The sequence below is a fragment of the Nicotiana attenuata genome, chromosome 11 (assembly GCF_001879085.1).
Source record: "Nicotiana attenuata strain UT chromosome 11, NIATTr2, whole genome shotgun sequence".
Lineage (NCBI taxonomy): Eukaryota > Viridiplantae > Streptophyta > Magnoliopsida > Solanales > Solanaceae > Nicotiana > Nicotiana attenuata.
In genome coordinates this window covers 10,622,242-10,650,229 of record NC_031999.1, presented here as the reverse complement: position 1 = coordinate 10,650,229, position 27,988 = coordinate 10,622,242, and the positions used below count along the sequence as shown (strand labels likewise).

Genomic DNA, 27,988 nt, shown 5'->3' with positions numbered 1-27,988 from the left:
TTACATGGTGAGGAAGAGAGTAAAAGCACGAAGGGTGATGCCGTGCAATATCACTTTTATTATTGTTACATGGTGAAGAAGAGAGCAAAAGCACGAAGGTTGATGCTGTGCCATTATATTTATATTATTGCATGGTGAGGAGGAGAGTAAAAGCGCGAAGGGTGATGCTGTGCCATTTTCATATCATTGATCTGACTGATTTCCAGTTTTGATGATTTACTTGGTGATTTCGTGATTTCATACTTGTCATACTTATTATATCTTCCCCTTTTCGCATGTCCCCTCCCAGTTAGTTCCTTATCATTTTCTGTTATTAATGCTACTTTATATACACTTGTACAGGTTTATTTACGTAGATATCTTGTCATAGCCTCGTCACTACCTTGTCGAGGTTAGGCTCGACACTTACGGAGTACATTGGGTCGGTTGCACTCATACTACACTTACTACACTTCTTATGCAGATACTGGTATTGGTCCTAGCGGTGCTCAATAGCTTTCTGCTCGGATTCAGTCACAGTTAGAGATTTGAGGTATAGTTGCACGGCATCCGCAGCCCTGAAGTCCCCTTCCCTCCTGTATTTACTATTTGATTGAGTTTCAAAACAGTTGTACTTTGTTCATACCTTATTTGTAGCACTCTAGATACTTTAGGCGCACTCATGACCCCAAAGTTGGGATTCTGGGTCGTGGCATACTCATACTATACTTCTATATATTTTTGTGCAATTCGGATCCGAGTACCTGTAAATCACCCGAGGGAGCTTGGGAGATGATGCGGAGATTTTGCTGTGAGATGCCTTTGCTTGAACCACACGTCCTTTTTTTTGGTTTTCGCACCCGATATCCGGTACCCGCATTGGAGCCCGACTATATCCGGATACGCGCCGCATAGGGCCCTATTCGGGGGGAAGCGCTCCCTACCAAGGATTTTTTTCATACCCAGGGCTCGAACTCGAGACCTCTGGTTAAGGGGAGAGCAGTCCCATCCACTGCACCACATCCTTTGGTGGTGAATCACACGTCCTAAAAGACATTTTTATGTGCCCAATTTAACTTGCAATTTAATTTTTGTGTCGCAATTAATAGATCATTAAGATTTTATTGTCCAATTCACTAAAAATTCGATGAATGCAAAGTATACTAGGATTAAATTGAGCCTATAAGCAAACCCTTATGACATTGACATTCGATGTTGAATTCTTAAATGGGAAAAATGTGAAGTTTCCCATCTTTTGAACCTTCATAAGTGCTTAAACGAGTGCCTAAGTTAAACCGAGGCACAGCCGGACCCACACGAAGTAGCAAAGTCGTCAGGGGAAATGAGAAAATCAAATTGAAATTTTTTAAAGCATGTAGCAGCATCGGCCAGTGCTGAATAATCCATTTCCTTTTTAGTTTGTGACCTTTTCTAAATTTAAGAAATAATTTTAACTTAAATTTCCTATTTTATTCATAATAAGAAATTTTATAGCCATACAAATTTTATGGCATATTACCTCTTTTCATTTTTTTGAGCCGAGGGTCTTTCGGAAACAACCTATCTACTCTCGCGGATAGAGATAAGGTCTATGCACACACTATATTATCGGATCCCACTAGTAAAATTTTACCGAGTTGTCGTCCTTGTTGTTGTTGTTATAGACACACAAATGATATAACATATTTAATGCAACAAGTTTTAGTGATCTTCTTAAAACTTGTTTCATAATTCATATAAATTAAAATGGCCAGAGTACTTTTTATTTCACTTTGTTATATTGAGTAACATAGTTATATAAGGTGTCACCTTTAAAAATATCATTTTCTCCCTTCTTTCTTTTCTGTTCTTCTGTCCTTTTTAAACGAAGAAATCCACTTTTCAATTTACTGGTATAGATTCATACAAAGTAGGGAAAACGAACAAGAAGAAAAATGATATTTGACCTGTTAAAATTAACCACTTTTTGATTCATTTCTAGTTGACGAGATTCGCCAGTTCAAAATTCTCCAAATAGCTCGGAGTTCGGATTTCTCGCTTTCCCGGCGACTGCTCCGCCGCCTGTTCTCCTTTTCCGGCTATGCTCCCCCCGTAAAATTCTCCTCTCATTTACTGCTAAATTCATTATTATGTTTACTCTTTCACCATTCAGTCCATATAATCTCCTTGTATTCGCATAGCTATTCAAATTCATTTCCGGTCAAATTTGGATGCATCAATTTTATTAAGATTGTTATATTATTTATGTTGGTCAAACTTTAGATATCAGTTCAATATAATGTCTGTGTATGTTTTTTTAGATCATAAACAGTTCAGTAAACATTGAAGAAGCTTACGATCAGTTTAATTTCTTTAACCTTTTTCAGTAGAAGTTGGAACTGCGACATTTTCTAGGTTGTTGTTTAATTTTAATCCTTTTTTTCGTTGTTTATGGTTTATAATGAGCTAATGTACCAGTTGGTTCAGTTAATATTGTTGATCAGTAAAAACTTTTTTTTTTTTTTTTTCAGTTGAAACTACAGTTTTTTGACTAGCTTGTGCGGACCTCGACTATTCCACCGGATATCTGCTCCTCCCACCATCACAGGTACTGGATAACTCTATCCACCAAAGCTAGGAAGAAATTACATAGTATTTTTCGTTTCCACTTGGATCTGAACCTGGTACCTCGTGGTTCTTCTGTCTCTTCATTTACCACTAGGCGACACGGTGCGAAACTGCAGCTTTTTTGTAACAATCTATGAGTAGCTACACAACTCATTTCATCTGCCCATCATGTAACAATTAAGCAAACTCAACAAAACTCAAATAGAAATACATGCCATAACCGCCACATCACATAGTCAGCTGCTACTCTACAAACCCGATGGTAGAAAGTATCCCATATAACTATAACTCTTCTGGGTGACACACCCGTATGATGCCTTGATTTGTATAAGCAAATCTGACCCGCCGTAGAATACACATTATTTATGGTTCTACCAGTAGACACCTAAACTGATTCCACATTCTTCTGAAGTAGTAATAAGCCTTCCACAAGCCAACAAAGACCCATTCTAACTCTCACTTATCAACACACAACTGCGAACATATATATGCAAATCCGTTTCATCCCAGTCACTAACTACACCACTTGTGATCAGCTAGATAAGCTTAAACCTCGGGAAACCTAATGCATTGAATCTACGAATCCTTAAATCTCTATAGTCTTTACTCAATTTGTCCATTATCCCGATACACAAAAATAATTCCAACAACCTCTTAAACCATACTCCTCAAATCAAGATCTCCGAGAAGGATATATTACTACACCTAAGCAGATCACAACATACCAAATACTATAATCCACAAGCTTGAATAAGCACAAATCTTCTCAAGTCACCCACCAAAGATGCCTACAACCAACTTTCTGACTATTGACCATTACCAAAGTGATAGTCTCACCTCTAGAAATTCAATCTCTAAACTCCAAAAGTTCAAGATTCCTCATCCTAATGAACATGCCTGCTCAAACACAACTCTGAAGTCACGCCTGCTAGCATCTCCAAAACCCCTATATCCACAGATCCTTCTATGTCAGGCAGCTAAAATCTAAACCTCAATGACTGACCATCACATAATTGCCGTAACGCTTAGTCGAATTATCCATAGACCCCATGTGTAAGCATCCTCTACAACACATTCCCTTTCTTGGTGATACTGGATGGTGTGCCACATGGGTACTTTCCAGCTTTTCGAGGGCTGTAACAAGGGTTCCAAATCTAGCCTATTGATTTTAGCTGGTCACTACGAGCTGACTCGTCGTGAAATTCACTTATTCTTAGAAAAATGATGTGTGCTAGCCTTCCCTACCATCAGTGTATCCGCTTCCGGAGCTTATTCTTTATAAACTACAAATAGTACAAAGGAAAAGACAAGGCTGCTCCCAGATCGACAGGGGGTTCATTGCTTTGATTCATTTTCTTTTCTTTTTTCGCTCCCCCGGGAAAAGACTTGTCGGAAATCGCTGGTGGTTGGTCCGGAAAGAAATGGGACTTTTTGGGCGTAAAAGTGCTTCTCTTACGATATTTCGATTTGGATGAAAAGAGTAAAGTTACAATATCTATATGTTGTTCAAAACTATCTTACTTTGAAAGGGGTAGTCCCAAAACATCGTAAAGGATTCAATAAACGTCTTGAAACTTAGTAACACAAAACAATTCACTGAATGGTTGTTGGCTCTACCGGAGGTGTCTGAAATCAACAATGTGTAACCGCTCTGTACTACTATGCCCCATAAGCAACTCAAATCATCTGCGCTAACTCAAAGCTGTTTAATTTTAATCCCTTTTTTTTTTGGTATCATGTTTATGGTTTTTAATGAGCAAATGTAGCAGCTGGTTCAATTAATATTGTTGATCAGTTAACTTTTTTTTTTTTTTTTTTTGCAGTTGGAATTGCAATTTTTTTTCTTGCGCGGACCACGACTATTCCACCGGATATCTGCTCCTCCCACCACCATAGGTACGGATAACGTTGCCCATTAAGACTTAGGATGGGAAGAAATCACCTAGTGTTTTTTGTTTGCGCTTAGATTTGAACATGAGACCTCATGATTCTTCTCTCTCTTCATTGATCACTAAGCCACACCCTTGGGTTCGAAACTGCAGCTTTTTTTTGTCGGTGATTTGTGTCGTATTCTACAATTTTATATGTATGCATAAAAGCTGATAAGGTAGTCCTTATGTGTGAGTTCGAGCCTGTTTTGAAGATTCTCTAGATAATTTAATTTAAATACAGTAAAATGTTCTACAATTTTTTTTAATTGTTTATTTCTTCATTTTGCCTATGACTACATTGATAGGTCTTCACAAGCTAGTGGTATAGTTGGTTCAGTTAAAGAAGTGACTCCGTCTGTCGGATGAGAAGTGAGAGATGAAGAAAGTCAAGAGAAAGCTTGGGAAGTATGAGCTTGGCAGAACTATCGGCGAAGGTGCTTTTTCCAAAGTTAAGTTCGCGCAGAACACTGAGACTGGCGAGAATGTTGCCATCAAAGTCTTGGCGAAAAGCACCATTCTCAAGAACAAAATGGTTGAGCAGGTATTGCAATATACTTTCTTTTCTTATATTAGGTCTAAGTTTGAGTTTATTGCCTTTAAAGATCAGAATTTGAGAAAGCAAAGTTTTTTCAGAATTGACAAATCAATCTTTTCAAAGCCAAGTTTAGATTCATGAATCTACTTTGTCAATCTTGAGTTAACTGCTTGATGAGTAACCCTGTCTCCCAGGAAGTGGATGGATCCTAAGTCTGTGCTTTAGTTGTTTGACTAACTTGAGGTACTTAAGAAGTAAAGCATTTGCTGTATCATTTTCTTTTTGACTATCTATGCTTTGTTAAAGATGATTATCTGGCTATGAGGACTTAATATCTTGGAGTTTTCTCCTCGTTCTTCATATTTTGCCTCTTTTTCAGGTCAATCTCTTGACTTCTTTGGTCTGGTTTTGCAGATCAAAAGAGAGATATCTATAATGAAAATTGTCAGACATCCTTGCATAGTTCGGCTTCACGAGGTAAAATAATTCAAGAAGCCTAGTATGAGTACAACTCTTTCTCTATCTCTCCCTTTCCCCATCTGTCTGTAGTATGTTAAATTTGTAGTTTCATTTTCTTAATTTTTCTATTGAGATGTTTATTGCTTTTGTATATTCATTTATAGGTTTTAGCTAGTCGGACAAAAATATATATCATTATGGAGTTTGTCACTGGAGGAGAGCTTTTCGACAAAATTGTAAGATATTTCCAGCATTTTTTATATATATATTGACTGAATATCTACTCCTGGCTTGGTGTTAGTTATTCTTAGTGTTTAGCGATATTATACCTTGGTAAAGTTTTGTTGGATAATGCTTCATGATCTATAAGTAAGGGCTATTTTCGAATCTAGATTGATGTAGATTTTGGGAGTTAATCAAATCAACTGAGTGAATCCTAATCTGTACATACAAAGTAAAGATTCGGGGATTATCTTCCTAAGAGAAAATAATAGAAGCACGGATCCATTATCATGATCTTCATAAAAGCTATTTGACAAGCTACCCATATATAGATCTTTCTTCTGTGTTAGCATGCATACTTGTGCTTCCGTTTTTTCAATAAAGGTCCCAGGATCCCTTCTCTAACAACTAATAGTTTTTGAGATTGTGATACGTTTTCTATTGTTAATCCAAAAGGTTCATCTTCAAGAGTTTATACTAGTTTTATCTTACCACTCTAATTTTAGTCTTTGGTTAATGGGTGGAAATGATCAATTTGTTAACAATAGTTTAGCTTTATTTCCGTCTTTCAGAGAGTTCAAGGATGTTTTCTAGCTAGTCAAAGTCCAGTGATTGAATTTTTTTTCATCAGATCCGGATAGTTGATATGTAATACCTCAGACATGCTAGTTCTAAACATTAGTACACAATGGTGGTTGCAAGGAGTACCAAATAGATCTATACTGTTGGGTACATGCTGATTCTTAGTCGGTCTTCCTTTAGGTGTTTCCATTTTCACTAACTCTGGTACTGTTCATGGACCTTTGAACCTTTTCTTTCTTATCCGCCTTCTTCCAATGTTGATTATTAAGAAGTGATTTTTTATCTTTATCATGCCTCTGCCTTTCATGATAGTTTTGCTGGATTTGTAGGTTCATCAAGTTAGGCTCCCTGAAAAAGAGGCTAGACGATACTTCCAGCAACTCATAGATGCCGTTGCTCACTGTCATAGTAAGGGTGTATATCATCGGGATCTGAAGGTCGGCAATTGCTATATGGGGAATTTGTTGTGGGGATATCCAGTTTTAGCATTAACCATTAACATTTGTTGCTCTTCCTTGTTCTGTAGCCTGAAAATCTTCTTCTTGATTGCCAAGGTAACTTGAAAGTTTCCGATTTTGGACTTAGTGCATTGCCTCAACAAGTAAGTAGAATCTCATTTTTTAGTTGCATTAGATTGGCAGAGCATACTATTGTTTTCTTGATTTTCCTTGCGAAAATGAAAGCTTCTAAAACGGCACTTTATCGAGATTTCAATCAGGGAGTTGACCTCCTTCATACCACTTGTGGGACTCCAAATTACATTGCACCTGAGGTACGATGTTTATCTATTTTGAATTCTTTAAATCCGTTGTGACAGTTTGATGAGTGTTGCTTCCTATTTGGGATACCCAAAAGATGATTCCTCATTTAATTGGCCTGCTAGCCTCCATAATACTCTTCTCATCTCAAATTATTTAAATTTTAAATTGATTGGTTATTCTCATGCTAAATTTACTACTGGGTAGAGATATGATGTCATTCCTGCTTTAATGATGCCATGCGATAATGCTGTCATCATGTATTGCTTTAACCTTAAGCTTGAGAATAGTATGCTTGCTGAACAAACATTTTCAGCTTCCTTATGAGAAAGTGGCGGGATTTGTTAGCATAATTTCCTATGTGCTTGTTGCTTTTCACATTCTTTTAGTCCTTTACTGAAACCTAGAGGGTGTTTGGATTGGCTTATTTTAAGTGCTTATTAGCTTTTAAGCACTTCTTTAGTTTGTGTGGTGTTTGGCAATGATACAAAAGTGCTTAAAATCACTTACTTTTAGGCGTAAAAAGTACAAAAATAAGCCAAAAGCCAAAAGTTGGGTATTACCAACTTATGGCTTTTGGCTTTTAGCTTAAAAGCTACTTTTTATAAGCCAATCCAAATACCCTCCTAGTCAGTCTGTCAATGCTTACGACAACCTTGCTCGTGTTTGCCGACTGGGATTCCATATCAGCTTCATTCCTTCTCAATATCATAGGGGTCATCTGTGGGATGTATATTTCTTTGTAGGATTACTTAGTTTCCCTGCTGTCTATCTCTAGGAATGCACAATTTCTCTTCTTTGTAAAAATTAAGTCTTAATTACTCCTCTCAACTCTATAATATACTATGGATGTGTATATATATAAATATATATAAATCTTCAATCAATTCTAAAGAGTGCCATTGACATGTGTTCTGTCTACAAGGAGCTTGAATTACGGTGAAGCCAAGAAGAGCATTCGTATCATTCATTTTACTTTGTCCCAGAACTTATTTACCTCTCATGGCTAATCAACTTTCATTTGTTTGTAGATTTTGAGAAGAAGAAAAGGCTTCTTATATTTCTATATGTGTTTACATCCCATGAACAAAGAAATTTATACAAAGCTCTTAATGCTAATTAAGGAAGTAAAATAAATCTATACAATCAATCCAGCTATCAAATCAAATAAAATCAGATCTCCTAAATATAATCAAATCTCCTGAAATCATGCTAATCAACAATCTCCTAAATCAAATCTCCTTGAATCATGAACAGTCCCCCTCAAGTTGGTGCAAAGATGTCGCACATGCCCAACTTGCAACTTAAAGTATGGAAAGTTAGCTTGTTGAGACCTTTGGTAAACACATCAGCTAAGTGTTTTTCTGATAGCACATAAAACAAACTTAAGACACCAGTTGTAACTTCTTTTTGATGAAGTGTCGATCAATTTCCACATGCTCTGTTCGGTCATGTCGGACTGGATTATGAGTTATGCTGATGGTAGCCTTATTTTCACAGTGCAAGGAAAGTTTTCATTTTTCAGACGGTCTTAATTCCTAGAGTAGCTTTTGTAGCTAAAGCAAGTCGCAAACACCCTAGGCTATAGCTCTATATTCTGCCTCTGCACTTGATCTAGCAACTACACTTTGCTTCTTGCTTCTCCAAGTAACCAAGTTTCCTCCTACGAGCGTATAATAATCGGATGTAATTCTTCTGTCATCTAGAGATCCAGCTCAATCCGCGTCTTTAAAGGCTTCTATTTGGATGTGATCATGTTGGAGAAAAGTAGACCTTTCCCTGGAGTAGATTTCAGATACCGCAAAATGTGAAAGACAACTTGCATATGAGTATCTCGGGGATCATCCATGAACTGACTCACCAAGCTAACTGAATAGCCTATATCTAGTCTAATGTGAGAGAGATAAATGAGTCTTCCAACCAACCTCTGATATCTCTCCTTATCAACTCACTCTCCAACTCCGCTTTGTAACTTGTGATTGCTTTCAATGGCGATTCTGCGGGTCTGCAACCTGTCATACTAGTTTATTTCAAGAGATCCAGAATATACTTCCTTTGAGAAATAAAGATTCATCTTTTTGATCTAGCAACCTCAATTCCCAAGAAGTACTGCAATTTTCCTAGTTCCTTGATCTCAAATTCATGTGGCAACAACTTCTTCAATCGAGCCATCTTCTCTTTGTCTATCTCTTGTCATTACTATGTCATCAACATAAACTATGAGAAGAGTGAGTTTACCCGTTTGATGTCTTATGAAGAGAGTATGATCAACATTGCTTTATTGGTAACTATGGCTGTCCAACGGGACGGGTTGGCCCGGCCCATCCCAGTCCCGGACCACTAAATATTAAACGGGACTGGGCCTATATTAAACGGGACATGGGATGGGACGGGCTGACCATTTTGTCCCGGTGGGCCGGCCCCTTAAGGTCCCGACCCGTCTCGCCAGCCCGCGCGATTTTTTTTCTTTTTTAAAAAGAGCTACTGGCCAACGGCATTTATTAAATTACACTTTGGCCTTATTTTAACTATAAATACCCCCATCCTTCTTCATTTTTCTCACAAAAATCAATCATTCTTTCTCAAATTTCTTACATTCTATCTATATTCTTCTATTAATTTTCTCATAATTAACTACGTTTCAAGTATTTGGGCAAGTTTTTGGAGCAACTTTCAAGCTTCAAATTAGTTCGTCAAGTATTTGGAGTAATTTTTAGGCAATTTCTTCAAGTTTCAATATTTAATCACGGTGCATTCGTTCCATCTTCGAATTTTAATATTTAATTTTTGCATATAATTTTAGTGTTTAATTTTTGTGTTTACTTTACGTGTTTTATTTTCGTGTTTCAATTTTGTGTTAACTTGTCTAATTTCTTTTCGTATTTAAATTATGGCTCCTAAAAAGTATTTGGCATAACCAACCCATTTAAAAAAAGTGGTAAAGATGCTAGTTGTAGTAATCCTAATCCTGATCCTTCTCCTAGAATCAGAAAACATATAGATAAAATGACTCATGTTGATGCAACTTCATTTACTCAACCCCTCGTATTTTATAATATTAATTCGGGAGTACAACTAGATCATGAAATTTTACAAAGACAATTTGGCAATGATATTTTTAACGAGGAAGAAAAATTAGATGCAGCACCCACTAGTCCAGCAACACAAGCTCAAACTCAGAGTCAATCTCGGTTTGGAGCTTTACCCCCGTACCTCCTGTAAAGGGTAAGGCTAAGGCTGGACGTACGAAAACATCACTTGTATGGAATTCTTTTGAACATGATAAAGTCAATTTAGTTGCTACCTGTGTAAAATGTAAAGCACGATTTGCACATGAAAAATCAGGTGGGACGGGGTTTGACCAGGCACTTACTTAAAACACACAAACCTTTATGGATACAAGCTCAAATAGATGCCGGAAAAATATCAGATCCTAGCAGCGGTACTGGCGCTCCTACTGGATTTGGCGGGAGTTCTAATTTTGTCTAACGACAATTTCAACCTACTTCTGGTACTATATTACGTCCTTATAACAAAGATAGAGATCGTGAAAATTTAGCAAAAATGGTCGCTGTCTGTGGCTTACCTTTTACTTTTCTTTCTCACCCTGCTTTTGTGCATTATATACGAGAAACTTATAGTCCCGCTTTTCAAGGTTTTCCTAAGACCACAGTTAGAAATGATGTTTTTAAATTTCAAACTGAATATCTTTAGTATATTCGTTGTGTATTTTTTCACTTAGTTTGTGAAGTGTCTATCACATCTGATAAAGATCGTAGTCCTAATGGTAATGATTATTTAACTGTTACATATCATTGGGTTGATCATCACTGCAACATGCAAAAACTTATTGTTGGTTATAAATTTGTTGATTCAAAACACACTGGAGCATATATTGCAACTATTGTTCTAGAAATACTTGAATTTATGGGCCCAATGATAAAGTTTTAACTATCACATTAGATAATGCTTCTGCTAACACCACTGTAGCAAATAGCTTAAAAGCTAGAATTTGCCCAATTAATCCAGAAATTTTCCATGTTAGATGTGCATGCCATATTTTTAACTTGGTTGTAAAAGATGGTATTAATTTATTTTTTGATGCTTGTGGTAAAGTACAACATGCTTGCGGCTCTAGTTTTCGTGCTAATAAAGCGAGTAGAATTCGTGAGTTTGAAGAATGATGTGCATATGCTACTAAGAGGTCTAGTTCAAACAGAACCCTTCCTAGAAGGTAGCTGCGTAGATAAGGTGTTATTCAAAAGACTTGTATTTGTATGTGAAATTTGAAACTTTTATTAATAAAATAAAAGGCTTTAGCCTTGAAATTTTTATGAATTGTCTTACTTAGTTACTTTATAGCTTGAGATTATATTAAATAAATTATAGGTCTATTATAATTACTAAACTATTTCGTTACAAGTCTTTTATTTTAATATTTATAATTCTTTACTTAGTTTCTTTATAATTTATTAAGTTTTAAGTTTATTATAAAAGTCAAAAACACTAGCCGTTGCAAACTTTAAAAACTTAGTCATTGTCAACTTTAAAAAAATAACCGTTGCTATCTATAAAAAGAATAACCGTTGCCAAATTTAATGCTTAAATGTTTAAATGAATTTTTTTTTTAAAAAGGCCCACTTAGGGCCTACGTCCCGTCCTATCCCGTCCTATCCCGCCCTGTTTGTTAGTGGGATGGGATGGGCCTACCGGGTCGTCCCGTTTAAAGCTCGTCCCGTCACCGTCCCGGTTAAAGTCCGTCCTGTCCCGATAATTTCGTCCCGTCCCGTCCCGTCCCATTGGACAGCTATCTTGGTAACAGAAGGAGATCATTGCTTTGCTGAATCTATCAAACCAAGTTATTGATTCAGTCCGTACAAGGCTTTCTTCAATCTGCATACCTTTCCTTGACTTTGTCCAGTATCAAATTCAGGAGGAATCTCCATATACACCTCTTATTCTAAGTCTCCGTGAAGAAATGCATTCTTCACATCAAACTGTTGCAAGTCCCAAGCAAGATTAGCTGCACAAGATAAAAGAATTCTAATATCGTTCATTTTAGCAACAGGGGAAAATGTCTCTTGATAATCCACTTCATAAGTTTGAGTGAATCCCTTAGCCACCAATCTTTTTTTGTATCTTTCAATTGAACCATCAGTTTTGTGCTTCACAGTGAAGACCCATTTGCAGCCAACCAACTTCTTGTCGGGTGGTGAAGTGACAAGTTCCCAAGTCTCCGTTTTTAACATGGCATTCATTTTTTCAATCATAACTTGCTATCATTTAGGATCTGCAAAAGCTTCCCTCCAATCTAGGAATAGACACAGAAGAAATAGACAAGGCAAAGGCTCTATAGGAGGGAGACAAAGAATTATTGGAGACAAAATTAGATAAAGGGTGTTTGGTGGTGCAAGATATGACTCCTTTTCTGTGAGCAATAGGCACATCTAACTCATTAGGAAATGTAGATGACTCACCAGTAGAAGAAGGTTCAGCCTCGGTAGATTGCATGATGGTTTTTTCTGCTCTATTTCTCCTTTGAGTAAGTTTTCAAATCAAGCCTATCCAAAAGCCCAATAGTCTCCCCTGAATTCTTTCTCCAATTTCACTTTTCCCTGTGACAATGTCATCAAGAGGTCCAGTAATGGAACTAGGTAGAATCACCTCTTCCTCCTTACTACTCTCCCCCTTAAGAGGTGATGAGGTAATACTGTAATAGGGCTCAGATTCTCGAAAGGTACCATCCATGCTAACAAAAAATCTCCTAGGGGGAAGATGATTACATTTGTAACATTTCTATGTTGGAGAATACCCAATTAAAACACACTTTATAGCTCTAGGATCAAGTTTCCCAGAATTTTTAGTGTGGACAAAGCAAACACACCCAAACACCTTTGGAGGAACAATATATTTATTCATACCCTTTAAAGCTTCCAAAGGACTTTGAAAATTGAGAGGTTTAAGTGGCATTCTGTTGATAAGGTAGGCAGCCGTTAGAATAGCATCCCCCAAATAAGATTTTGATAGATGCATGGTGAACATAAGAGATCTTGCTACTTCTAACAAATTCCTATTTTTTCATTCAACGACCCCATTTTGTGCACTAGTGTAAGGACAACTAGTCTGATGGACTATTCCATTGGACTCCAAATAAGCACCAAATCTTTTATCCATGTATTCGCTGCCATTGTCAGTTCTTAAGATTTTTATTTTGGCATCAAACTGAGTACAAATCATCTTATAAAATGACTGAAAACAAGAGAAAACTCCACTTTTGGCTTTTAACAAATATACCTAAGTTATCGTAGTGCAACAATCAATGAAAGGGAACAAACCATCGAGGCATCGACTACCGGACAAAGAAACAGTTTGGTAGGACCTCATACATCAGAATAAATAGTAATAAACAGAGTTGTCCTTCTATTATCACTCATATAATAAGAGTTTCTAGTATGCTTGGCATATTCACACGCATTAAGAACAAAGATTTAAATCGAGTCCATGAAAACAAATCGGGATATAACTTCTTCAAAATAAAGAATGATGGGTGTCCTAACCGTTTATGCCGTTGTATTATTTCTTGGTTGACATCCTTACTTTCCCCAAAAAAGGCTTGACCAAAGTTTTGAATTCCATCTAATATATACAAGTCATCACGTAATCTACCACTGCCGATCTTTTTTCCTATTTGAAGATCCTGAAAAATACAATGATCGGGAAAGAATTCGATTTTACAGTTTAGAGCTTTGGTGATAGCACTAACAAATAAAAGATTGACAGGGAATTCAGCGACATGGAGCACGGATGATAGTTTAATATTAGGAGTACAAACAACAGAACTTGTTCCAGAGATAGGTGTTAAAGAACCAGTGGCTATTTTAACATTATCTCCTTTGAGACACGGAGAATAGTTTTGAATGCCTTTAGAAGAGCATGTCATGTGTCTTTGCACCAGAATCAACAATCCAAGAATTAAGGTGAGCAGGAAAGGCAGTACCTGATTGCACGTGATTGGATGTGGCACCATTAGCGGAGTTAAGTTTGGCTATGAGGCGACGAAGAAGCTAAGTTTCATCTGAAGACAAGATTTCTCTAGAAACCGTCTCCTTGAATGTCTCCATAATTTTGCCCAATTAGAAGGAAATCTTAAGAAAATTGCTCAAAAATAATCTGCCTTGCTGGAAACCAAATATGTCTCGATGGAACCTGAACATCGATGAACGGAAAAATCAAAATTGGTAGGGACGGGCTTGGAATGTTCTAGCGACCCCAATAGAAAAGAAAATTCCAAAAACAAACCTGACCAGAAGGAGTTTGTGTTGCGGGCAGCCACCAAGAGAGAGAAAACTCGACCTGTTTGATAAAAACGGAACCCTAGTGCTGTGAGGGAGATAACTCACCTCAAAAAGGAAGCAATGACTCTGATACCATGTAGATTTTGAGATGAAAAAAAGGCTTCTTATATTTCTGTATGTGTTTACGTCCCATGAGCAAGAGAATTTATACAAAGCTCCTAATGCTAATTAAGGAAATAAAATAAATCTATATAATCAATCAAGCTATCAAATCAAATCAGATCTCCTAAATATAATCAAATCTCCTGAAATCATGCTAATCAACAATCTCCTAAATCAAATCTTCTTGAATCATGCTAATCAGCAATCTGCTAAATCAAATCTCCTTGAATCATGCTAATCAACAGTTTCTAAGTTGAGGGTGAATCTGAGTTTATAGTTCTTTTCAGAGTCCTGTTGTAATATGCTGTAATGTGTGTCTTTATCCATCTTTTCATGTAGTATCGTAATTTCTGTTGGTTGTTTAATATACAATCCACCGGGATTCTGTCAATTTGTGAACACAGTTTGGATTGCTTGAAACCTCTTTCTTCAACAAAATGCAATTAAGCTCATTCTGCTGTATCTGACATATTAATTTTACTTAATGCTTCAGGTGTTAAGTAACCGAGGTTATGACGGTGCTGCTGTTGATGTATGGTCCTGTGGTGTCATCCTTTTTGTCTTAATGTCGGGATATCTTCCATTTGATGAAGTAGACCTTCCTACCTTGTTTTCAAAGGTAGATGCCGTCTTGCATATGTAATGAGATAAATGGTTCATAAATGTATTGTGTGAAGTTATTTTGCTTTATGCTTTATACAGCGGGAAGATTCTAACGGGTTTTAAGGGATTATATTAGGGGCAATTGTTGCTCTGTTTCATATGGATAAGTCTGAGGATTCTAGGTTCTTCCTCTAGAGAACTCCTATTTGTTTTGATAGAGAAATTATAGAGTATAGTTACATAACTGAACTCAACTAGTTTTGATATAAGGCATAATTGTTGTACTGAGGGCTAATAGGTTGTAACATATATGAAGTCTTCTTGCCATTTTCTTATTCATTTCTTTGACCTCTATCAAGCATCAACTGCTAAGAGTAGTTGAGAATTGTGAAGGGTAAGCTCTATGTGATTGAGTGAGTCTCGAGGACTGGCTTTGCCAGGTGATTATGGTTTAATGACTTTCAGTTTGTGTCTCCATGAGTCACTTACTTCTTTGCTTATTACTTGCTATTTATCTGTTACCCCCTCTGTCCGATTTATGTGACGGTGTTGACTAGACAAGGAGTTTAAGGAACGAACGAGACTTTGACACTTAATCTAAATATCTGTAAATTATCAAAACTTCCCTTGCTACCAACAATTAAATGAGAGATGATAAGGGCTCAACATGTCCTTTTATCTTTCTCTCTCCTGATGGAAAATCAGTTTTTATTCAGGTAGGTCCTAACATGTCATGTCAATAAGGGCGGGATAGAAGTACTATCATTTAGGGGTTGTTTGGTTTGAGGGATAAGGATATTTAATCCTGGTATAAACTTCGGTATTACTTATACCACATCTGGTTTCCAGTATAAAACTTTGCATTAGTAATATAATGTCTGTATAGCTAATACACTTTTTGTTTCTGGTATTAAGCTCCGAATGAGTTATGGGAAGGTTAATATTGGAAACCGAATGCCGTCTTACTAGCATAAGTGTAACTTATATGTGAATCTGTATCATTTTATATGGGATAGAAGGAATACATGTAATAGCAATATATAAGAATATCTAAAGGCATAATGCCTTTAAATTGATAATCCTTACATAACAATCCCCGCATTATTATTCACCATGTGAGAATGCACGGGAGAAAAATCTATTATTGATTAATTATGACAATGATACAATGAACCCTATATATATACAATACATGTCCTACTCCTAATACATATGGGATTAGGGTTATTTACTACTATTTATACAATGAAACTAACACTCCCCCTCAAGCTGGTGCATATAAATCATATGTACCGAGCTTGTTACATATATAACTAATACGAGGACCAGTGAGGGACTTGGTGAAAATATCAGCAAGCTGATCCTTCGACTTCACAAATTTTGTAGCAATATCTCCCGAGAGTATCTTTTCTCTAACAAAGTGACAGTCAATCTCGATGTGTTTAGTTCTCTCATGGAGCACTGGATTTGACGCAATATGAAGAGCAACTTGATTATCACACACAAGTCCCATCTGACTAATCTCACCAAATTTCAACTCCTTGAGCAACTGTTTGATCCAAATTAGCTCACATGTGGCCATAGCCATTGCTCGATATTCTGTTTCTGCACTAGACCGAGCAACCACATTCTGTTTCTTGCTCTTCCAAGACACCAAATTTCCTCCTACTAAGACACAATATCCAGACGTAGAACGTCTATCAGAAGGTGATCCTGCCCAATCAGCATCTGAGTATCCAACGATCTGCTCATGGCCTCGATCTTCAAACAATAAGCCTTTGCCTAGAGCTGATTTTATATACCGAAGTATGCGGACAACTGCATCCCAATGACTATCACAGGGAGAATCCATAAACTGACTCACAACACTCACAGGAAAGGAAATGTCAGGTCTAGTCACTGTGAGGTAATTTAATTTACCAACCAACCGCCTATATCTTGCAGGATCGTTAAGAGGCTCCCCCTGTCCTGGCAGAAGTTTAGAATTCGGATCCATCGGAGTGTCGACAGGTCTACAACCTGTCATTCCTGTCTCCTCAAGAATATCTAAGGCATACTTCCGTTGTGAGATCACAATACCTGAGCTAGACTGAGCGACCTCAATACCCAGAAAATACTTTAATCTGCCCAGATCCTTAGTCTGAAAGTGCTGAAAGAGATGTTGCTTCAACTTACTAATACCTTCCTGATCATTGCCGGCAATAACAATATCGTCAACATAAACGACCAGATAAATACAGAGATTTGAAGCAGAATGTCGATAAAATACAGAGTGATCAGCTTCACTACGAGTCATGCCAAACTCCTGAATAACTGTGCTGAACTTACCAAACCAGGCTCGAGGAGACTGCTTTAGACCATAGAGGGACCGACATACAAGGCCACTAGACTCCCCCTGAGCAACAAAACCAGGTGGTTGCTCCATATAAACCTCATCCTCAAGGTCACCGTGAAGAAAAGCATTCTTAATGTCCAACTGATAGAGAGGCCAATGGCGAACAGCAGCCATGGATAGAAAAAGGCGGACTGATGCAATTTTAGCTACGGGAGAGAAAGTATCACTGTAATCGAGTCCAAATATCTGAGTATATCCTTTGGCAACAAGACGAGCCTTAAGTCGATCAACCTGGCCATCTGGACCAACTTTGACTGCATACACCCAACAACAACCAACAGTCGATTTACCTGAAGGAAGAGGAACAAGCTCCCAAGTAACACTCGTATGTAAAGCAGACATCTCGTCAATCATAGCCTGTCGCCATCCGGGATGAGACAGTGCTTCACCTGTAGACTTAGGAATGGAAACAGAGGACAAAGATGACACAAATGCACAATGGGATGATGAGAGACGATGGTAACTTAAACCGATATAATGAGGATTAGGATTAACTGTGGACCGTATACCTTTTCGTAGTGCAATCGGTTGATTAAGAGGAGACAAGTCCGCAGTATTAGCAGGGTCAGGTGCAGGACGTGAATCAGCTGGGCCTGATGCTGGGGGCGGACGACGATGATAAGTCAGGAGTGGTGGAGCTGTAGAAGGTTGAACTCGACTAGGTGGTGGCACTGGAGCTAGAGTTGGTGGAACTGGACTAGGTGGTGGCACTGGAGCTAGAGTTGGTGGAACTGGACTAGGTGGTGGCACTGGACTCGGTGGTGATACTGGAGCTATAGGTGGTGGCACTGGAACTGGAACTGTAGGCGGTGGAGCTATGGAGGAAGATGAATGGGAGATAGGGACTGAATCCCCAAAAGAAGGAACAGGTAGCACCTCAGAAATATCTAAGTGATTAACTGGACCTGTGAAGTATGATTGGGTTTCAAAGAAGGTAACATCAGCAGACATAAGAAATCGATGAAGGTCAGGAGAATAACATCGATATCCCTTTTGCGTTCTCGAGTAACCCAGAAATATGCACTTAAGAGCACGGGGAGCTAACTTATCTTTTCCTGGAGTAAGGTCATGAACAAAGCACGTACTCCCAAAGACACGGGGTGGAAGAGAGAACAAAGGTAAGTGGGGAAACAGGACAGAGAATGGAACTTGATTTTGGATAGCTGAAGATGGCATACGATTAATAAGATAACAAGATATAAGAACTGCATCCCACCAAAAACGGAGCGGAACATGAGATTGTATGAGTAGGGTACGAGCAGTTTCAATAAGATGTCTATTCTTTCTTTCAGCTACCCCATTTTGTTGGGATGTGTACGGACAAGATGTTTGATGAATAATCCCATGGGAGTTCATAAACTGCTGAAATGGGGAAGACAAATACTCTAGGGCATTATCACTATGAAATGTGCGGATAGAAACCCCAAATTGATTTTGAATTTCAGCATGGAAGGTCTGGAAAATAGAAAACAACTCAGATCGATTTTTCATCAAAAATATCCAAGTGCACCTGGAATAATCATCAATGAAACTGACAAAGTAGCGGAATCCTAAGGTAGAGCTACCCCGACTAGGACCCCAAACATCTGAATGGACTAAAGTAAAAGGTGACTCTGCTTGATTGTCAAGACGCCGCGGGAAATGGGAGCGGGTATGCTTACCAAGCTGACACGACTCACACTCTAAAGTGGACAAGTGAGATAAGCCAGGTACCATTTTCTGAAGTTTTGACAAACTGGGATGTCCTAACCGTTTATGTAATAAATCTGGTGAATCAGTAACGGGAGAAGTTATTGGAGGAAGACAAGATGTGAGTCCATGTGATTTTGCAAGGATAAGTCCACCGGTACCAATGATCCGCCCTGTACTGCGTTCCTGTATAAAAACAAGGTCATAAAAAAATAAAACATCAGATTTAAGTGATTTGGCTAAGCGACTAACGGCTATGAGATTAAAAGGACTACCAGGAACATAAAGAACCGAGTCTAAAGGTAAGGAAGGAAGTGGACTTGCTTGACCTATTGTAGTTGCCATGGCTTGAGACCCATTGGCCATTGTGACTGTTGGAAGAGATTGAGAATATGAGATACTAGTGAAAAGAGATTTGTTACCAGAAATATGATTAGATGCACCTGAAACAATGACCCAAGACTCAGAAGGTGAAGATTGGGGGACACCAGTCATGCTACTATTTGTTGGAACAACGGAGGTTAATCCTGAAGATGTCTGTTTACGTGCTTTGTACTGAAGGAACTCAATATAATCCGGTAAAGAAACCATCTGGATTGGATTTATTGCATTTAATCCAACGGATTGTGAGTTAAAGGCTTCAGGTACGAATTCCATTATAATATCGTGCCGGAAAAAGCAGGAAATTGTTGGGGATCACTGTTCACGCCGAAAAAATCACTGTAGCTCACCGGAGAATTCCAAAGTTGTCGGAATCTGTCCGAAATAGCACCAATAGACTCGGAATTGTAAGGAGATGAAGCTGTTCTGAAGAAACTTTTTCAAAATCTGACCGGAAGGGGTCTCACGCGCCGGCGCGTGGGACAGACGCGCCGCTGGTGGCAGAGCTCCGACAAGCGCGTGACGGCGCGTGGCTTGCTATTTTCTGGTGATTTTTTCTGGGGTTTGGTCGGATCTCTCTTTGGAACCTTGTGGTGGTGTTGGATTTTGCACAACACTGATAATTAGTGACTTTGACGCAATTAGTCACTTAGGTCACCGGAAAATTGCACGGTGACTGAGTTCTTTCTTCCCGGATATCGCTGGAATGACGCACAACGATAAATTTCTCACGGTTGCTCTGATACCATGTGAGAATGCACGGGAGAAAAATCTATTATTGATTAATTATGACAATGATACAATGAGCTCTATATATATACAATACATGTCCTACTCCTAATACATATGGGATTAGGGTTATTTATTACTCCCTCCGTTCCAATTTATGTGAACCTGTTTGACTGGGCACAAAGTTTAAGAAAAAATGAAGACTTTTGGAATTTGTGGTCCTAAATAAGTCAAAAAGGGGCCCAGAGTATTTGTGTGGTTATAAAAGCTTCTCATTAAGGGTAGAATTGTAAGTTTAAGCTAAATTGTTACCAAATTTAGAAAGGGTTCATTCTTTTTGGAACGGACTAAAAAGGAAATAGGTTCACATAAATTGGAACAGAGGGAGTACTATTTATACAATGAAACTAACACACCATATAACAATCCATGCATTATTATTCACCACTAACAATCTCTACATTACTATTTACTAGTGAAACAACCTTTGTATTATAATCTCTGCACAATTAAATGCAAAACCAAATGACCCTCATAGTCTCCAAATATGGAAAAGCGTCAATTTCTTGGGACAAGCTAAAATGAAAATACTGTTACATAAAATGGGTAAGGCTGCGTAAAATAGATTCTTGTGGTCCGGTCCTTTTCCGGAACCCGCGCATAGCGGGAGCTTAGTGCACCGGGCTGCATGCATGAAAATGGGATAGAGGAAATATAATTTGTTCATTTGTGTTCTTCTTTTAGTTATTTCCATTTCAATTATTTTAAAATTTTATGTAGTTGCGGAACTGAAAATTTTCGCTGCTTCCTCATTATTCTGAGCATTGCTTTTGTGCTCCATGAAATTTCTAATTGGCTTTTCTATTGATGCAGATCAATGCAGCTGATTTCTCCTGTCCTTTTTGGTTTTCTCCTGGTGCAGTGTCACTGATAAGAAAAATTCTTGACCCAAATCCTGATACTGTGAGTGTAGAGATCACCATTCCATCTTATAGTTATGGTATCACATTGCTTCTTTGTCGCTCAGAATAGACTTGAAGATGGTAGGCCACCTAGAATGGAGATCTCCCCCTGCACTACAGACATGTTGTTTACGTAACAACAACAACAAGCCCAGTATTTTCCCACAAGGGGGGTCTGGGGAGGGTGAGATGTACGCAGCCTTACCCCTACCCTAGAAGGACAGAGAGGCTGTTTCCGATAGACCCTCGGCTAGAGAACGGATGACAAAAGTAATGGCAACAAGATGGAATAACAACGAGATAAAAATACTGAAATCAAGAAAGCAGTTAAAATCTAGGTAATAATAGCAATCTATGAATAAAAGGATAACATACAACACTAATGCTAGCAAACTGGGAAAGACAAAAGAAATACGCTCGACTACCTACTAGCCTTCTACCCTAATGCTCGGCCTCCACACCCTCCTATCTAGGCTCATGTCCTCAATCAACTCCAGTTGCGCTAGGACCCGTCTAATAACCTGGCCCCAAGACTTCTTAGGCCTACCTCTATCCCTCCTGATACCCACTGAGGTTAACCTCTCGCACCTTTTGACTGGGGCTTCTATACTCCTCCTCTTAACATGCATGAACCATCTCATCCTCGTCTCCCGCATCTTTTCCTCCACAAAAGCCACTCCCACCTTATCCCGAATAACTTTATTCCTAATAGTATCCAACCTGGTATGCCCACACATCCACCTTAACATCCTCATCTCAGCTACTTTTATCTTCTAGACATGAGTGTTCTTGACCGGGCAACACTCTGCGCCATACATGATACAACATAGTTGGTCTAACTACAACCTTGTAGAACATAGTTGAAATTTCGTCCGGAGTAGTGCGTCCTTCTTATTGTGTTTTGATGAACCATTGACTAGACTTCATCTTTTGTCCAATAAAAAAAAAGTTAAAAATGACCCACAATTTATGGACGCCTTAAATACTAAATCCAGCAAGAAACTTTAGCTAGATGGAGATGGTTTGATTGTTAGAGATGCATTTCGTGTCTATTATAATTCATCCTTCATGCTCTTCTTTCAATTCTTTGTCCTCCTTATGTTTTCAGCTTGTTATTAAACGTGCTAAAGCTTGACTCTATATTGTTCTTTCTGATCTCTTTAGGGAAACTAAATTAAATTATTACTGTGACTTGTGAAGGATAAATCTCTGAAGAAGTTTACCATGGTTTTTAATGCTCAAATATGTCTTTCTTGATCCAGTAACCTATTTCCAGACCACTCTACTATTGATCACTCACAAATCTGAATTGCTGAGGACAAAGCGGAAGTTCCCTTTCTTCCCCAAGCAAACTTGTGCTGGTCACCCCTTTCTGCCGCTTCTTTCTGCTCTTTTTTTCCCACCTAAACCTTTGTTCATTTTCTACCAAAGCTATATCACATGCTTTAAATGATGCTCACTGTTATGCTTATTAAAATTAGCAAACTAAGTACAGAATACCCCCACTTGAAGTGAAGTAGAATGTTTGTCATATCCAAGTTATTTTTATCAAGAGGAGAAGATATGCAGTTAATGGACATGATTGATTGAATGAAACAATTAGGATGTTGTGATACAGAAAAATGAAATGCTGTCAAAAGATACTGCAAACTTGCTTAGCTGCTTTCTGCCTGGATAATCTATGAAAATGTAATACATCTGGAGGGTGAATTCTCTTCTTAAAATCATTAATCACTTATGCAACACATCACTCTTTTGACGGGGCAAAGCTCTTTTTCCTAGTAAAGTACACATGAATTGTTTGGGTTTAGTTGCTCGTCTTTACTTTAAGCTTACCGATACATTACCTTCTCAAACCAAAAAAAAAAAAGAATCTCTCATGAGTTCTCAGCTTACAGATCCTTCTGATAATTGCATATGTAAGCCATACTTTATGCATGCCTACTGAGAGTTTCCTGTTTCTGTTCAATAGAGTAACTCTATTACTTTTCTCATCAGTCTTTTCTCGGTAAATTTGAGAAGTTACAGTATGATTTTTGCAAACTAGAGCAGTTTTGATGTTTCTATAGCCACCATCTATGTTAATCAGAACCATATAAATGCAGCGGATCAAGATTAAAGGGATAAAAAGAGACTCTTGGTTCCGAAAAGACTACTTGCCCTTCAGGGTTAAAGATGACGAACAAGTGAATCTTGATGATGTCCGTGCTGTGTTTGACGATATTGAGGTGGAATTCCATTTTATTATTATGGCATATTTATCAACTTTCATTGTATATTTTGGATGATAAGTATAATACTCCCTTTCAATCTATGTGTCCTACTTTCCTTTTTAGTCCATTTCAAAAAGAATATCTCTTTCTATCTTTGATAAGTTTTTAGTTCCAACATTTACATTTTACCTCAAGGTTCAAAGGTTTTTTTGGTATGTTATACACACCTTTAGTTGAAGACTACAAGATTCAAAAGTCTTCTTTACATTCTTAAACTCCATGCCTAGTCAAACTAAGACACAAGATGGAACAGAGGGAGTATTGAATTTAAGAGAATTCTTATAGTATCAAGATAGATCCAATGATAACTGATGACTCCGTATTGCAATATCCTCATCTATTCTGTGTGGCTAAATTTAATATGCTGTTGCATCTTCAATTTTGCAGGGGGAACTTGTAAGCGAGAAATCTGTTAATAGTGATAGTAGCCCCTTGGTAATGAATGCATTTGAGATAATGATGCTTTCTTGGGGAGAAATTAGCAATAATTCTCATCTATGCTGTGCCTAAATTTGATATCTCTTGCATCTTCAATTTTGCAGGAGGAACTTGTAAGTAAGAAATCTGAATATAGTGAGGGCGGCCCCTTGATAATGAATGCATTCGAGATGATCACACTATCTCAGGGGTTGAATTTAGCAGCCTTATTTGACAGGCGTCAGGTACAGTGATTATTTCAGTGAACAAAAAAAGGTCGAGCAAACCTTAGTTTCGTGTCATGCAGTCTTTCTGTTTCTTCCTACTGCATATATCTGTTGTTCTTTCCTTCTCTTTTCTTTTTCCTGGTTTTTGCTTTAAACTTTTCATTTGTGCAATAAGAGAGGGGGTTGATGGAAGCTGCAAAGGTTTCTTCTATAATTTCTTTAGTGTAGTGTTTTCCTTTAAGAAGCAAGCTAGTTAGCCTCTCTCTGTGCGTATGTTCTTTTCTACTTTTTTCTCCCTTTTTTTGTTGATTGGATACATGCGACATGAAAACATGCTTCGTAGTGACCAACCATTTGTTTATACGTCGTCTTTCATGATATATACATGATATATGACTGTTTATTTGTTAGGAAATAATCTGTCTATGATAATCTGGAATAGCTCATAATCCTGGGAAGTCTAGTTAGTTTTTGAGTTTCTCCCCACTTGGAAAAGGGGGTTCGCCTAGTGCTTCATCTTTCTAGACAAGGTTTTGCAACTTCTTATGCTAACTGAGAACAGTTGACTTGCTTCATTTTTTTGAAATTGGTAACAATGTATTAATCAGCAGCACAAAGATAGCTCAGGAAACCATATTTACAAGTAACTATATCCTGCTCGGCTTACAGGGATTCTATGACTTCTATGAGCGATTCAGCTTGTCAACATACTTTCTTTACGTCAAAAGTGAGATAACAAAATACAAATCATCTTAATCTTCTGTAGTGAGCAGCATCTATCTTCGAAATACCTTGCTTTCCATACTGTCCACCAAATGCATGCTGGGACAATTTTCCGCCATTTCTTCTGTCTCACACTGCCACTTGCATTGTCCCAGCAACTCAACAGACCCTTTGTAGTCCTAGGCACACACCGTTTGAGTCCAATCATGCTTAGGAACAGCTGCCATAGTTGATCAGAAGCCCCCCAGTGTAAAAATAGATGACTGGTACTCTCTGTTAAATGACTTGATTCATTCTTACAGGATTATGTCAAGCGTCAAACTCGATTTGTTTCCCGCCAACCAGCTAATATCATAATATCAACTATCGAAGCAGCAGCATGGTCGATGGATCTCAAGGTCACCACACATAATTACAAGGTAAATATTCTTCACCTCCATATGATACAGTCGGATTCATTCTTTGTTCTAACTACTAATAGAATCGAAGAAATGCTATAATAATAGACAAACTCCAAGTGAGCTTGCTGAAATTGCTGTTTCCAAATCCAGATAAAGAAAAGGGTTGTAATAAGTTAATAGACGACTAAATCATTAAAGTTTGATGTTTTACACTGTAGGCACAAACTCTACGTTTGACTTTTTAAAGACCTCGTATCTTTTGACAGTTAATTGTTACCAAATGTGAGCTTCCCTCAGACATGCTTTAAGATAACAAACTTATCCCGAGTAGCACATTTCATCTTTCTGCAAATTAAACCCAATGTCATAACGCTAATAGGTTTCTGTCATTGATTGATGATTTTCTGGGCTTTTGGGTTTTTAGATCACTTTTTCTTTTAATCTCAAAGGTTGCATGGTGTGAGTTTCTGTTTCCTTGAAGCTGGTTTAATTTTTGTACTGTTATATTCTTTTGCAGATTAGACTTCAAGGCGTAAGGGCAAATAAGGCTGGTCCATTTGCTGTTGTACTGGAGGTAACTTGTGAACTAAACTACTCATGCAGCTGCTCTTTAGTGACGTTTTATTACCCGATTCCTCTTTCATTTTTGACTGTTTTTTCCTTTAATTTGAAAGGTTTTCCTAGTTGCGCCATCCCTTTATATGGTCGATGTTCGGAAGGCTGCTGGGGAAACCCTTGAATACCATAAGGTCTGCTTCTATCCTTGTAACTTTTGCTAAAGCATTGCATCACAATCATTAAATTTAGATTTTCTAATGAATTGCACAAAGCTCAGAACAAGCCATTAATCTTTTTGCAGTTTTACAAGGAATTCTGCCAAAAAATTGATAATATCATTTTGAAACCAAAGGAGGGCATGGGAAACTCTAGTCTGGCCAGAACAATGACTTGCTGACCCAAATAACTGCTAAATGAAGGGGGAAATGAACTGATACGTGAGTTACCTCACTAAAGTAATCCAAGAGAGAGGTTCAGTGGAGAGAAATGAGACAAACCCCCCAACTCAGTGTACCTGTAAGCAGTATTATATGTTAACAAAATACTTGAAGCCTGCAATCCCCTTTTCTCGTATACCAGATTGTTGTGTTGGTATAATATGTCTGTTGTTATAGATGTTTTTCTTGAAGTGTTATCCAGATCCCCCCCCCCCCCCCCCTTTTCCACCCTGGGTCCTCTTGGCCCCTGCAAAATCTTTGTAACTGCATACCCTGTTGTTAGTGTTTTGACTTTGTATATATTTTCTAGTGTTTTCTAGTGTGAACTATTCATTTTAATAGTTAGTTCAACTGAATATAAATGACTTTAGCTGACGACCGTAGAAGGAGATGGATCCACTGCATTGGCCACTGGTTCCTCCATTGTTTGGTTTTGTGGACAATAATTTTTGGGATTAGTCACTTGTTGAATTTTAGGTAAAGTTGTCATGTGACCAGGAGATTACGGGTTCGAGCCCTGGAAACAACCTCTTGCTGAAATGCAGGGGCGTACAATCCACCCTTGCGGTCTGGCCCTTTCCTGACCCCCGCACAGCGGGAGCTTACTGCGCCAGGCTACCATCTGGTCACTTGTTGAATCAGTATGATATTCTAGGGTTTGATATTGATTCTTCTAGTAACTGATAAACATCTTTAGAACTAGTTATACCTTTTTGTGAATGCTATTCATGCCCGTAATGGAACAAAGTAGATGGTTTTTTCCCGTAAGTAAGAGGTTTAATAATAAGTACTTTCATCTTTTAACCTACTGTTTCGGGTGCGAGTCATACTGAGTAGGAATAATGGACGGTTGTTAAAATAGAAAAGAAGCATTCCACTATGTAATTTCCCCCATCTTAAAATTCTATCTTCTCTCAAAGAGCAACTTTTACACAAATATCTTTTAAAATTCTATCTTCTCTCGGGGTTGTTTGGTTTGGAAACAAGTTATCCCATAATTAATTTTCTCGGAATTAGTTATTGCGCCTTCCCATGGGAGAAAAAAAATACTACAATAGATAATTAATTCCGGAATTAATTATACCTCAATTTTATCCCAACTAAACATGGGATAAATTCATCTCAAATTTAATTTCAGGACTAGTTATCCCTTATCCCTCTCACCAATTGACCAACTTTTACCCCAATTAAAGAAATGTTAGACAGAGGGGTGTAATCGGCAGATAACACTATTTCACGGATTAGACGTTCTTTACATGCTTTATCTATGTTTTCTGATCATCTATCACAAGTCAAATAAAGTGAAAAAATACACACACACACAGCAACTTAGACAAGTTCACACTAGAAAATACTTTACCAGTGTACCTTCTTCTCTAAATTAAAAAAGAGAGTAAAAGAACAATAAAAGAAATATACATGTCAAGTTATTGACCGAAAGTTGAAAGGCTCGCGTAATGGGTAAAGTTATTGCCACTGGCCATGAGGTTAGGGGTTCGAATCGTGGAAACAGCCTCTTGCAGAAATACAGGGAACAACTGCGTACCATAAACCGTGTGGTTCGACCCTTCTTCGGATCCCGCGCATAGGGGAGCTTAGTATATCGGGCTGTCCTTATAAGTTACTAAGTGAAAGTCGTGTATAAAATGATTGCATTAACACC

At 37.9% G+C, this 27,988-nt stretch overlaps 1 protein-coding gene across 5 annotated transcripts; it reads left to right on the top strand.

The window, feature by feature from the left end:
• LOC109234118 (CBL-interacting serine/threonine-protein kinase 24-like) lies at positions 1,762-26,677 on the top strand. 5 transcript variants are annotated; one of them, XM_019399968.1, is made up of 18 exons: positions 1,766-2,070; positions 2,490-2,566; positions 4,410-4,482; positions 4,823-5,058; positions 5,467-5,529; positions 5,676-5,747; positions 6,645-6,752; positions 6,842-6,916; positions 7,034-7,087; positions 15,024-15,149; positions 21,201-21,290; positions 23,395-23,517; positions 23,950-23,997; positions 24,105-24,224; positions 25,232-25,348; positions 25,848-25,904; positions 26,005-26,079; positions 26,190-26,677. In XM_019399968.1, the coding sequence occupies exons 4-18, from the start codon at positions 4,894-4,896 to the stop codon at positions 26,283-26,285; spliced, it is 1,389 nt and encodes a 462-aa protein (XP_019255513.1). In that variant the 5' UTR covers positions 1,766-2,070; positions 2,490-2,566; positions 4,410-4,482; positions 4,823-4,893; the 3' UTR covers positions 26,286-26,677. The 5 variants fall into 5 exon arrangements, with proteins under 5 accessions (XP_019255510.1, XP_019255511.1, XP_019255512.1 ...); XM_019399965.1 differs by having other exon boundaries at positions 1,762-2,070; positions 6,842-7,087; XM_019399966.1 differs by lacking the exon at positions 2,490-2,566 and having other exon boundaries at positions 1,762-2,070; positions 6,842-7,087.

What these genes read in the sequence shown, in the direction of transcription:
- LOC109234118 (XM_019399966.1), top strand. Translation starts at nt 4,894, where the DNA reads ATGAAGAAAGTCAAGAGAAAGCTTGGGAAGTATGAGCTTGGCAGAACT. An exon ending in ATAGTGATAGTAGCCCCTTG is followed by an intron (nt 23,998 to 24,104) that starts GTAATGAATGCA and finishes TCAATTTTGCAG; the next exon opens with GAGGAACTTGTAAGTAAGAA. An exon ending in CCTTATTTGACAGGCGTCAG is followed by an intron (nt 24,225 to 25,231) that starts GTACAGTGATTA and finishes TCATTCTTACAG; the next exon opens with GATTATGTCAAGCGTCAAAC.